Here is a 14,650-nt window from a genome sequence, read left to right on the forward strand (position 1 = left end):
GCTAAACTGTACTCAATGATTTAATACATTGTGGCATTTGCATTATTCTGAATATTGGAGAATTTGTCAAATTAAAGTGAAATCTTTGACAATGTACAAGGAGTGTGATTGTCTCCTAACCCCTTCCTCAAGCAGACTACTAACACACTCATTTTAACCAACACAGTAATAGGACTCCCTAACTAGTCGTTTTTTTCCCAGGCCGGTTTACAGCCATTTTTGAGATGATCAAAGTGTTTTTTCCTTACCAACCTGTTTTCCCTCACCCAAATTCCTCTAATTTGTATGAAAGAAAACTACATGTTGGGAGCTTAATTTGCATCACACAAAATGTAAAATTGGGCACACGCAAGGCCGACTGTCCCTTCTGACACTTTAACACATCAGTATTCACAAACATTTTTGATGGGGCAAGAAAGTGTTGTCTGTTGAGTGACCAAGGACAGCATTGATTCCAGCAGGGTGGGGATTGGGTAGGAGGAGTTGGGGCAGAGGGGGTGGGGGTTAGATGTGGATAAGGGAAATAAAGCATGTACATGGTGTACACAATGAGTCATGGAAGTAGTGGGAGGGTTTTATTCCATACTGCCCTCTCTAAATTAAGCCCCGAAACTCTAGAAGAGTCATTGATTTGACAAAAATGTGCTACGCCGTATCTGAGTCACTATCCTTCTACCGTACCATGAGGTAAGCCTTTTTTGCTTTCTATCGCTACCGTTGGTGAGTTAAGTGTACAAAGGAAGTAACCTGATTATTAAAATGAAATTAAGTAGAATCTTAGGCCTCACAATCTTGCTATGCCTTTAATTTATTATCTGTAAACTTTAGGGCCGCTGAAAAACAGGCTTATTGCTGAATAAATCCTTCACAAATACCCCAACACCAGGGTGTGCAGTTCACCAAGGTGGGCATACATACACACACACACATCTTACATCCGCTGTTAGACATGGGACAGATGACAAGGTTTAGCCATGGCAGTAGCAGACTTGACATTTTATCCTGGCTTTACCACTCAAATATAATATGGAAGTTGTAAACCCTTTCTCAACCTATTCTCTCTTTTTTTAAACAAATATAGGTAAAGCTTAAATCAAGTGAAACACTAGTAGTAAGTATGTGATAGGAAAGCTGGACTGTAGCCCAATCATTCGATTTTATCCACATAGGAGAGAAGACCCAGTCGCATAGTCCACTCACTAAAATATGGTGCAGTGAGAAAGTTATGAATCTTGAATCAAGGAGTTCTTCACTACAAGTTTAGTACTCCTGCTTAACAAAATTGTTTTATGATAACCAAATAATATCCTTACTATGCCTTGGTCCACCTAATAGGCATTATGTGATAGAGGTGGGCATGCCCAGCTAAGCTTGAGCCAAGTGCCTGATTGTGGCTCAGCTCGACATTCTCTTGGACTCTTCGGCCTAAAACAAGCTGAGCCTTCATGTAGCTTGCATCAGCCACTCATACCCTAACCTCATATACAAACTATTAAAGACACCCATTAACTTGTAAGGTAAATCGAGAGAGGGGAAAAGAGCTACTCATCTAATAGCTTTATAGCTATATTTCACAGTGTGAAACCAGACAGAAAACCTGTGATCAATCCCAGCTTCTCCACTGAACCAATTGTGTGATCCTGCTGGGCAATTGTTTTATTTTACTTTTCAGCCTTTTATTTCATTCTCACATATGGGAGCATCTTGAAACACACGAGTGAAGGCTATGACCTGTATAAATCCTTCTCTTGCTTTTGACTCAATAAGCTATAGTGGGTGCACATGACAAAGACCTGCCTTTTGATTCACCATTGGCATTATTGTCAGTGTGGAATGGAGGTATGACTGTTTCTAACATCATGTTTGAAAACTGTCAGCTTGAAAAATTACTTCTGAATGCACTATTATAATCCGATATACTAAGAAGGAATGCTCCTGCATCTTAATTAAATACAAATTTTTGACTTTTGAAAAAACTCTAATATTTTTGAGTTTGTTGCAAGATCTTTTCATTTTTTTCAAACATTCTTTATTGATTTTTATCAGTTAATACAAAGTAGAGGATCACACTTATTAATTGCTCACTGCATATGAGAAGGATGATCACATAAGTAGAACACTGTAACAATTGTTCAGTCCAAAAGGACTGTCTCATCCCTGTCTTCTGCTGCGGCATCAAATCCAACAGTGCATTTGATGCATATTATGCAATCAACATTCACAAAACATAGGTGAAAAGAAATACAGAGAATAAAGTATCAATCATATTGAACTCGGACAATGCACCTACCTGCAGTCGTATCTGTCCACCAACCCACACCCCAAAGGCTAGTGTACCCTCAAACACGAAGTTCTGTTATATTTGGCTAGGCATCTCCATTCCCCATTCTCATATCATGGTGGGACCCTGATTAGCATTTTTTGGTTTATAGAAGGAAACTGAAACCTCAATCCTCGGTCTCGGGCACTTGATATACAGCACGATATATGGAGAGGTCATGTCGCCTAGAGCATCATGGAAGTCGGGCGACTCCCAACCAGATCTATAACTTTTTGGGGAAGGGCTTCCATACTCAATCATAGATGCAAGATCTCTTAAAACATGAAGGTGTATGTCTAAAGTTCTTTGCTTCTTTTATTTTGCTTCAGTTAATGTTTACAAACATGCGTGTGCTAACATGTCTATGAATGTCAGTGTTCAGTCAATTAAACAGCAGCCCCGTGCTGCTGTTCACCAGGGGGACACATGTAAAGGTCAGGAGGGCCACAGCCACCAACCTGTAATTTTAACATCATCACTGGTCTAACATTTTTCTGTTGGTTGCAGGGAAAGAAGTTGCTTTCTGAGCTGGATGGACTGCAGTGGCTTAGTTATGAAAACCCCTAGCCCAATTCTAGTTGTGCCATCCTGCAGAGGGGGTTGGTTTGCACTTTTTATTTTACCTAGACTGATTTTGGTTTCTTGTCTGGTCTGGAATGCAAACACCCAGTGCTTACTTTGAGCTGGTGGTTGTCAGTGGGGGCATCAGCACTTATTGTTTTTTTTTTTTTGGGGGGGGAGGCAGCACTTATTTTTTGCAACAGATATCATCTGAACATAGGGAAAGGAAAAACATACAGATCTAATAGACGGAGCAAGAGAAAGACGGCAAAACCGTCACAAAGGGAGAAAGCATGACCCTGCAGGTGTGAGATAAAGGAACAGGGAGTGTTTGTTAATAGATCAAAGACACAGGCAGTGGATTTAAGACTACCAGCCCTGATATTCTGCGCATCAACATTTAATCGAACTGTTCGCGGGCTTCTGAGCAGCACGCCACTCCTGCTTTTACAAACTAAGCAATGTAAACAGTGATTGCGCACTTATTTAAAAATGTCCTCTTAAAGAGTCTTCTGATCAAGCCTCAATTGCTGTCTCACTAAAGGAATGTAATTTCCATGAACCAAAAATTCTTACACTGTTATTGCATGTTTACGAGTGAGCTGTTGCTCTTAGTGACAAAGATGTCTAAAAAAAATAGCAGTGTTCTGCCAGGTATCTCCCACGTCTGGGCTTTGAAACTGCAGTCACACCGCTACTTCACATCTCCTCATGTTGTGAAATAAAGCATTTCAATATTTATCACTCTCCAGGGCCCAGAAGTGCTTTTTCTTATCGGGCAGTTGGCCCAAGGTTTGCTCCTAATGAGTGAAGAGATGGCAGGGGGAGCATTGTTGCAGCAGCAGGTCATTTTAAAATCTTGAATTGTTAAGTAACAACTAGAACACGTTTTATTTGTGAAAAACAAGGACTGTGTAGAGATATTTCTTATTGGACATTCTTTTTCATGGATTGCTTTGTCTAGCAGTGTCTTGCTTAAAATGTAAAATAGTTGTTGAAGGTTTCCTTTGTGGAAGTCAGTTTCTTGCATCAGTAGACATGGGGCAATTTGTTGTAAAGCAAATGTACAGTGTGCGACTGCGACTAGCATGGCACCGTTGCACGTTAACTGTCCGAAGTGATTATTGGCAGTGGTCGTGAGAGGACTTACAACACTCCATCCACTTCAATGGCTGGGGGTGGGGCAGGCCGATGAGACAAGGAAGGAGCGGGGTGCAACAATTTGTTGGACATCACCGAGGGGGGCTGTAGGAGAGGTGCAGGAGGCTGCTCTCCTGGCAGTAACACATGTTTAGTACTGCATTTGGTTTCACTTTGAAAAAACACGTTATGAAGCTGAGCAGGACAGAGACAGAGTGTTCCTTATCCCATGAGAGGGAAGTATTCAGCTGGGGACAGTTGCACTAGCGCAGTAAGAGGTAAGTGTCCGGGGCATTGTCCACCCCCTCCCCCAGCAGCTACGGTGGGGTGGGCCTCTCCTGTCTGCAGCTCTGCAGACAAAGGCTCATAATTTACTTGGGAGCATGTGTGAGTGAAAGGCAGGACGTTTGGATGAATGGATGGATGAAATTGTGGATGGCTAGATGCACGGATGAATGAGTGAAAGGATGGACTTCAGAATGGAAGAGTGAAAGGAAGGGAAGGTATAGGAGTAAAATAGAGGATGAAGTGATGGGTGGATGGATGGATGATGAGAGAAAGGATGGATGGGTGGGTGATTGGAAGGCTAAATGGATCAATGAGTGGATGGAGTGAAAGTATGGATGGATGAGCGAAAGGATGGATGAGTGTAACAATGGATGGATGAGTGAAAGGCAGGGTAGATGGCACTTTTAAAGGTCACCAGCCCCCACTGGAACTTGATGCTGCTAACATGGGTGCACTGTTTAATAGAAGTGTGTGAACAGAAATAGAGATTGCTTTATGTATCATTTTTGGAGTCAAAAGAACCTTTCACCCCTTAGTCTCCATGGACACTTAGGAGCATAGCAAGATGTTATGCCTCTGTCAGTTGCTCACAAACGTCTCTAGTGTGCCATGGGTTTGTCTTTATTTGAGCCAAATTACTTAAAAAAATATGTTATCATCATAGATAGATGTGAGATGCGCAGTGAAAGCATCGAGTTGGAACTGTAAAATGTCCATCGGGGGGGGGTTGAGTGGTTAGCAGGAGAGTCATTATGTGGGAGCTCCGAAATGGTCACCAGATATGGCCTTGGTTTAAGGTGAAAGTTAGGAGCTGGGGATTGACAGGAACAGGATGATAATATTTACCTATTTCTGTCAACAACCACCATCCACTGTGAAGGAAGTGCAAGTGCATCTCAACGTTAGCTCTGGCAATAGCTCACAGATCAAAAAAACTGGCATATCTTTACCTTTCCATACAAAAATTGAAAGTGATTAACATTTGTGAAGTATTGCCATTGTGTATAGCGCATTACAGAATTACGTCCACAGAAAACATAGGAGACTATCTATCCCATGGAAGTAATGGCACATCATACTCTTTAGGACAAGGAATTAAATACCTTGACTATACATGTGCTACTGCACTCGATCCAGATACTACCTATCACCGTAAAATGTCCATTCAGTTGATGAGGCCTCTAGACAGCACTCTTGCACCCTCTCCCACATTTCCGGGGTTGATCAGCTCTAGGGAAAACTTTATATCTTAGATAAAATAAAAATAAGTAGAAACAGGTCATTAATTTGTATTTTGATTCATTGTCAGGACCATAAGTGAGAATTACTCTGCACTCTCCCCACTTTGATGAGACCAGCAGACATTTAACAACATTAAGAGACCTTTATTTCCCATGAACCATTTGGAAAACAGTCCATCTAGTTAACATGCAAGGGCTCCCTTCATAATCCATTGTTAACCCTCCTTCCTCCTCTTTCTTTGCTGCTCCAGCAGGCAGCAGATGAGTGTCTCCTGTGTCCTCTGGGACAGGATAATTTTTTTATACTGCTCTGTTGTTGTGGTAATAATCATTGTACTGACTAACACTTTTTATCTTTCAGCAGAGCCATGGGAACACTCAAATGCTCCTTAAGTGGCCGTTGGAGTACTGGGTGTGACATGTGTCCTTAAAGCACAGTCACCCAGCCGTGCTCCTGCGTCCTTCTTCTCAGTGTCCCTCAAGATGCGCGCTCTTCTCCCCACTGCGGCCAGCTTGCTCGCTCGGGGAGTTCCCCTCTTGACATGGAGCAATTGGACCAGCTGAGGAGTGCCTTAAACATGATGTCCTTGCCACTGGTAGCCTGAACATCCCAGTAAGGGGTCTGTGCTGCATAATCACTCTCAAAAGCCTAGCAGTTCTTTGGTGGAATACTTTTATGCACCGACTCAGGCCTTACATTACCATTTATAAGCCCTTGAAATTTAGTGGATGAGCATTATCCCTGTTCTGTAGACCCACTGGATTGTGCCCATGGGCAGTGACTACTTACCTGGGTACCACCCAGCACTATATTTTGACAAATCAATGGAAGAGTCAGAGGACTCATATGTGAATGACAAGTATATCACCTTTTTCCCATAGATGATGAATTTTGTGGGTCGGCAGAGGGCTCCAAACACTGAGTGGTCTCTCATGCCATGGCACACTTAGAGCAGAAATTGTTACAGTTGGCACAAAAGTGCTTTGAAACCCTATTTTTGAGGGATAATCTACCTTCCCTTTGGCCTACAAACTTCAAGGGCAGCCTGATGCCAGGAGGTCAAGGGGAAAGTGCAAGTGTGACCCAAGGATCGACTTAGATGCTTTTGATGGGCTCAAAAGAGCTTTTATGGTACATGCTCTGTGTTCTGCCCAGTGGGAAAAGCATGTCACTCTCACAGCACTAGGGTTCCCCAGAAAGCCAATTCTCAAAATGTTTTATGAAAACCCACCAATTGGCACATAAAGTTCTCTGACCAAAGATTATGCCTGGTTTACACTATCAAAATAATACTACAAAAAATGTTGAATATAAATCCCTACTCAGTTCCCTAGCCCTCAGACTCGTTCATAGCACCAGGGTACCCATGCTTGGTAACAGTCGCAATAACAATCATATCCATATCATATTGTATCGTATAATATTAGATCATAATAAAATAAATGGATAAAGACATAAGGGGTCATGCCGAGTATCTCGCCGCCAAAGGGTCACAGGTAAAACATGCTTCAGAGTGGAGCAAAATAAGAAATATTTTAGTTATCTTCGTGCATCCACAAGTACACAGGTAATCTGGGAGATTATTTAATATATACATTTACCCACGGTATTAATATTAATAGTGTTTAAGAATGCAAGTCCACAAGTACTCTTAACAAAATGTGCCTAAACTTAAAAAAAATATATAATTACAATCAAAGTAAATAGTGCTTTGAGCAAACAGTAAATGGTGCAAAGAGACTTAGGTAAAAATAGTTGAAAAACCGACCTCGCACAGGTTGAACAGGAAAAGGCTGCAGATCTGGGGCACCTCAGGAAATGTACATTAGTGATGCTGCTGCTAATCCTCCTGCTGAGAAAAGCAACACATGGAAATGTTATGTTCATATTTTATGCTAGAAATATAGGCCAAACTAGTAACGATTATTTTTATTTCTGCTGCTTTTCCTCAGATAGTGAATTTAAGATGTGTTTACTTCCCCAAAATGTAAAGTAGTTGAAATTCACTAGCATTGGTGCTCCGAAGATATTGTTTGTGTTCGGGATTTTCTTACTCATGTTTCACTGTATCTGCAATATTTCTGAGATTTAAGATATGCTATTAAAGCAGGAGACCGCAAATGCCACTTGCAGAAAGGCATCCCCAATAACTATGAATGATCAAGAACTCCATCAAACGTGCATGCAGATGTGGGTTCGTGGTAGGGCAAATTGTGCTGGAAGCACATGATCATAATTTGGCAAAATAGCAAACCTTTTTCACTTTCTACTCATTCAACTCACTTTAGTTTTGCAATAGCAACTGTGCTAGTAAACATGTAATACTGGTAAGTTCAAATATTAGAGTTTCCTCCCTTTGCATGGAAAATTCCCTCATGCAAATGCAGAAATACCCAAATTTGAATCCTGGGTACTTAACTGCATGCTCACATTCTGGAACTTTAGCCAGGCAATTCTTTCAACGATAGTGCACTTTTTGGGGCACATTTAAGAGCCCCTTGCCCCACTCTAGTGTCGCCTTAGTGTCAGTTTTCTGACGTTTACATGGCACTAATGTGGCCTTTTCCCTGCGCCATATTTACAAAGTTGTGAAATGCATGCATTGCGCCACTTTGTAACCCTTTGCACCATATTATGCATGCGCAATGCATAATGTATGCAAAGAGGGCGTTCGGGCACAAGGAGGCCCCGCGAAAATGGCGCAGTGAAAACTACAAGATTTCATTGTGCTATGTTTGGCAACATTTTTAACGCCTGCTTAAGGCAGGTGTTAAAAGGACACACCCATTGTAATCAATGGGCCTTCATGCACTTTGCTCTACTAGCATCAACATATTTTACTCTAATGGAGCAAAGCACCACAGTAGCATCACAAATTTTCACACCTTTGTTCATAATATCCCCATGGTGCGCTGTATCATAAATATGGCACACACGTGGTAGCTTTAGGGAGGAGCGGGGCACAAGAAAAGAGATGCTGCATTGGATGCAGCACCACTTTTCAAAATTCGTCTCTTTCTGTTCTCAAGGCATGTCTTACAGGGATAGCAAGAAAGGTCCCATGGACTCTTTAGGGATCTAATTCAGGGAAGATAGGTTTGGCTCCTGCTATATTCAGAGTAGGAAATAGACTAGCAGTGCCCAAAGCTCATTGCCCAAAGGCCAGTTCTGCTAGATAGTCCAGGGTGTCTTCGACATTTGAGGGGTCTCCTGATAATCAAAACGATTATCTACAGTCAATAGACGAACATCAAATGTCAGTGAGACATCAGGTGCATGTGCACAGAAAAAGGAAAATAAATGCAATCTGGATTCTCTATAAACATAGAAGTACAGATCGTTGCTGGCATACTATAGTACTTCTAACCGGGAAAAAGACTCTGGCTCAGATTTACTATGCCCCTGCATTGACCATGCATCCTGTATGTTGATGAAACACAAGGCAATGTCTTAAGTCATATTTACTAAGTGACTTAGGGTTGTTTTGAATAATTTTTGTAGTCCTGAATGGTGCATATACTGTGTTGCCTCGCCTTGCATCACAGAGATGTTAATGCATTTATGGTGGATGTTCCCAAGCAAATTCAAGCTCAATGCTAACGTGGTAGCATTTACAAAGCATGCAGCCTCATACAGTGTGTTGCAATGGTGCTACTGCACCAAAATGCTGTGCATGATCCTCGCAGGCATAGAAATCCACACAATTAAATTAATATACAAGAAAGAACATCCAACATAAGAATCGTTTGCAAACACTTTCCTCCCATGGAGTTTCTTTTCTTGAGAGTGATTTGTCGTAGGGAGGAAGGGCTGTAGTTTTCACAGAAGGATCAGCCTCATTAATATGAAAGTGGAGGAGGCGATTTGATTATATAATTTGAACAAACACATCATCTTGTATTTATTAGACTAGATTTATGCATGTCTACAACCTAGTACATCTAGGACCCATGCAATCCCACCACATGTGAAATTGTTGGCTGTAAACAATGTTAGCTTCTGGATTATTTCAGACTACTTCTGCCAGCTTGTCGGGTATATCACGTCTGCTTTTTCATCATTTCTTCCAATTGTACTTGAGGTCATGTTGAGGATCACACCTCAGTATCTCAACTTTCCAAAGGGCATGAAGATCAAATTAACAACTAACAAGGATTTCATGAAATTGCTAGCTTCCCTCATTTTCTTTGAGCAATTTATTGCACACACGGGTACTTGGTACCAATCGGGGATACAGCAAACGTGCTACAACAGAAAGCACCGTTATTCAATAAATGTTCAGTCAATTGTGGCCTATAAAGGTCAATTTACACATATTTTAGCCAAATACTCTAGAAGGGCCCATGATTCATATATTTTGCACCACTCCGTGATTCATCAGCTTCTCCAGGATGGAAACTCCCACCTGACTGGTACTTTTTCATCAGATTTTTTTTATTTTTTATGAAATACAATTTTTTTTATTTTTATTTAAAATATTTATTTAATAAGCTACTAATAAATTATGCAGTGCAATGTGGGAAGTTCATTGTGTGTTTTGTGCGGATTTAAAGTGCATACATTAAACATATCTAATGAGTTGTGTGGCACATCCTCTTCCTTGCAGGTGTACTGTGTGTTTTTTATAGACATTGCTGCCACCCTTGTTCAAAGTTGCCAGGTTTCCTGTGATATGGTGAGACTTACCGACAAGAAAGGACACTTTCCTGCACACTTCAAAGTTAAATATGTAAATGTTTACAGTTCGATACATTCATGTATAATTGTAATAATTTTCAGGGTCTATAATCAAATTTGTGTTTGCAACAGGATTTTTACTTAATCACACATTATTAACTTTCAATTTTTCTTTGTGACTGTTTTCCATGAAACAATGTTGCGCCACACATGAAATGCATTACAGCAAACAATGTAATGCTATGCAGTGCAAGCTGCTGTTTTCTTTTTAAATACAATAAGTCAAGAAAGGCATTGTAAATACTCACTCATGTGGCTTGAAGAATAATTGTGATTTCTTTTGTTTTTTTGTTGCCTTGCAATTGACTATAGAAGGGCTTTGCAAAGTCATATTAAATTGCTTCTTTAGTGGTCACTACGTTTTTGATATTTCGTTTTAACTAACAATCATTTTTCTTTATTATAATCAGCTAATGTATTTTTAACATTTTTAGGTGATCAAAGATACGACCTTATGGTATGGGTGATTACACCATTTCTACAAACCAAACTGATGAACCAAAGAGATTCAATACATCTCTATAGAAAATGAGAAATAGTGCTTAGCTGTCATTTGGAGTCTTAAAATCTGTTTTTGGATCAGTGAATAAGGAGGAGGCCTTATCTTCCGGAAATAAAATACAAAATTATAGTTGTCTGTGGAATGTTGCACAACATTTGCATGCAGACAAATGTGTTATGGGAAGGTGAGACTGTGGAGCCATCTACAGAAGAAGCGTATGTTACAGATAGTGTATATGATTCTACTGATGGACGTAGGAGGCATAATGATGGGGTCCAAAATGTTGTTCCATAAAAATATTATTTCAAATTTAAATTGTATTTCTTTTCTCTATGAATGCTTGAGCTATTCCAAGTTTATTTTTAACATGTAATCTTTATTAAAATAATTCTATTCTAAAAAACACAAAATAGTGTAACAATATAAACAATGCTAAGATATAAATATTTTCTTATTGGTGATTTTGTGGGGGGACATATTTTAAAAATGTATGATACCAAACACTTTTGGTGAAATGTTTTCTTAATTTATTAAAAATAAAGCATAATAATGATTGGTTGTTTTAAATTAGATTACAAATTTGAAATGTGATTTGACCATAAATCAAAGGACACCTTACCTTCTATGCATTAACATTATTTTAAATAAGTAGGTTGTGATTTACTAAGACATCATGCAACACTATTTGGCAAGGCAAGCTGCTGTGCTGCATTGTGGGAAAGTAATAAAGCTTAAGAGCAACATATTTATTAAGATATGGCACAATTGAGCTCTCACACAGCACTGACACACTTGTGGCTGCCTAACACCCATGCTGGCACCCTTGCACTATGGTAAAAGTGTGCCTATGTTATGTCCAGAATTGCTCTTCATCAGGAAAGCATACTTCCTTATAAGTATTTAGCTCTTTCTGTATGAGCTGCACAATGCAGAACAAATACATTTGTATTTTTAAATTTTTACATTGTTACTATTTCCTACTTATTAGGCAATCCTTGCATAGGTTGAACATTAATTACACGCATTGGTTGGGCTGACATGTTGATACTGAACAAAAAGAACTAAAGTCATACAAAAACTTGTTTGCATTGGTCTTTTATTTCTAATTATTGGATGGACAGCTTGTTGAATAGTATAAGTTCACAAAATCTTGACTGTTTCAAGACTACTAAATTACTTTGAAATGCATTCGCGAAGAACATAAGATGAAACACTGATTGCTACTCTTTTTTGGTACAGTCATTATATGCAAACTTTTGTTCGACATCACATTAGATGAAGACAATGGGGGCTCCGGGGCTTAGAAGGACAAATATTGCTTGCCAATCCAGGTGACACAACCTGTTTATTATTTCTGATTTTATGCTGTCCTAGTTCAACAGAGCTCTCCCTAGCTCACAACCCAATACTGCCATAAAAGTAGTCCTCTGAACATATACAGACCAACATAAGTATTATGCTCACAATTAATACCCTTGAAATCAAGGATTGAGAGCAGAGAAGTAGACAATGATCCAATTTGTGTCATATTGCTAAATAGAGAACATTCATTATATTATTTTAAATATGTAGGTTGTGATTTACTAAGACATCATGCAACACTATGTGGCAAGGCAAGCTGCTGTGCTGCATTGTGGGAAAGTAATAAAGCTTAAGAGCAACATATTTATTAAGATATGGCACAATTGAGCTCTCACACAGCACTGACACACTTGTGGCTGCCTAACACCCATGCTGGCACCCTTGCACTATGGTAAAAGTGTGCCTATGTTATGTCCAGGATTGTTCTTCATCAGGAAAGCATACTTCCTTATAAGTATTTACCTCTTTCTGTATGAGCTGCACAATGCAGAACAAATACATTTGTATTTTTACATTTTTACATTGTTACTATTTCCTACTTATTAGGCAATCCTTGCATAGGTTGAACATTAATTACACGCATTGGTTGGGCTGACATGTTGATACTGAACAAAAAGAACTAAAGTCATACAAAAACTTGTTTGCATTGGTCTTTTATTTCTAATTATTGGATGGACAGCTTGTTGAATAGTATAAGTTCACAAAATCTTGACTGTTTCAAGACTACTAAATTACTTTGAAATGCATTCGCGAAGAACATAAGATGAAACACTGATTGCTACACTTTTTTGGTACAGTCATAATATGCAAACTATTGTTCGACATCACATCAGATGAAGACAATGGGGGCTCCGGGGCTTAGAAGGACAAATATTGCTCGCCAATCCAGGTGACACAACCTGTTTATTATTTCTGATTTTATGCTGTCCTAGTTCAACAGAGCTCTCCCTAGCTCACAACCCAATACTGGCATAAAAGTAGTCCTCTGAACATATACAGACCAACATAAGTATTATGCTCACAATTAATACCCTTGAAAACAAGGATTGAGAGCAGAGAAGTAGACAATGATCCAATTTGTGTCATATTGCTAAATAGAGAACATTCATTATATTGATGCAAAACAGCAACAGAGGTGCAAACATCACAGTCCTACGTGGCACCCTCCTGGCATACATGGGTTGCTTCTGCAGACAAAGGTTTACAAAGCAATTGGAATACTGATAATAATGGCTAACAACTGCACAAAGTGCTCACATGATCCTCTCTGTAGGACAACTCCTGGTCCTTGTTCCCTCCAGGCTAACTCAATCTCCTCACCGGGCCAAGTGGTCAGTGAACATGCAGAAGTTGGTGTAACTGGATACTCGCTAGTCTTCTTATTGTATTATGGTCATTTTTTCCCACACACAACAATAAAGACTCTCTCAGCATTACTACCCAGTTTTGGATGCAATAGAAAAAAAATTGCTAAGCTTATTCAAGAGGGTCTCCAGCTTTACAATCATGAATCACAACTTCAATAAAAGCAAACAAAGACATACTTGTGAATTAATGTATTCTTATTTGTAGGATATTATTCTGTTGGTTTTTAAATTTGTAGACCACAATCCTCTGTTGGAATTATCATCTGGAGAGCATTCAGTCTCAGCTGGTCAGGCACAAACCTTGATATAGCCAATCTTGACACATAAGATTGCGAGCATTTAAAAACATAATGTGAGACTCCGTGATGTATCCATAAAAAGGTTTGCAAAGTCAAATATTATTTTTTATTTACCTTAACATACACATCTCTTTCAAAAGATGTGGCTAACCCCCTTAAACTGATTTGTTTTATTATTTGAAAAATCCAAAACACATAAAGAAATGTTTCTACTTAGAAATTGTAATAACAAAACTAAATTTATAAAAAATAAAATCAAAACATCATATAAAAGAGCAAGGATAAAAACATTTACCCATATTATTTACATGTAAAATATTCTTAAATGCACATAAAAACATAGGTTCGAATAGAGCGTAAAATAATTTATTACACACAATACTGTATACAAAAAATATAATATTTCCATAAGATACACATCAAAAATTCTAGCAAATATTCAGTAATAAAGTACCAAAATGAATGACAAATGTATATATTTCAAAGATGTTTAGTTACATTCACATGCAAGCAAAAAAACCTGCAAAACACAAATGGCACATTAAACAAAAATGAGTATATAAATATACAAAAAAGGCATTTTAATTTTAAATTAAACCCAAAATATTGTAATAACCTTAAACCATTAATCTTAATGCCTAAGGAAAAATATTTATTCTAAATATATATTCTTAATAAACGTACAAATAGAATATTCACAAAATAAATTAAGATGAATATAATGCATGAAAGGATACAACATGATTTTAAGGTGCATGCATTGGCACTTGCAAAACAAAATGTACACAAGGGCACAAACAAATAACAACATCTCATAAACAATAAGACTCAT

At 38.8% G+C, this 14,650-nt stretch overlaps 1 protein-coding gene across 6 annotated transcripts in view; it reads right to left on the reverse strand.

Moving 5' to 3' along the window:
• The window catches only part of SLC8A1 (solute carrier family 8 member A1), a 1,017,544-nt gene that overhangs the window by 867,114 nt on the left and 135,780 nt on the right, over nucleotides 1–14,650 (reverse strand). For all 6 annotated transcript variants that reach the window (XM_069235056.1, XM_069235055.1, XM_069235053.1 and 3 more), the window contains one exon: nucleotides 7,320–7,403. Coding sequence is in view for 5 of the 6 variants with exons in the window: in XM_069235055.1 (XP_069091156.1) it covers nucleotides 7,320–7,403 (84 nt within the window). In the remaining variant the exon portion in view is untranslated. The remainder of the gene's footprint in view (nucleotides 1–7,319; nucleotides 7,404–14,650) is intronic.

This window comes from Pleurodeles waltl, chromosome 5 (assembly GCF_031143425.1).
Source record: "Pleurodeles waltl isolate 20211129_DDA chromosome 5, aPleWal1.hap1.20221129, whole genome shotgun sequence".
In the NCBI taxonomy this organism is placed as follows: domain Eukaryota; kingdom Metazoa; phylum Chordata; class Amphibia; order Caudata; family Salamandridae; genus Pleurodeles; species Pleurodeles waltl.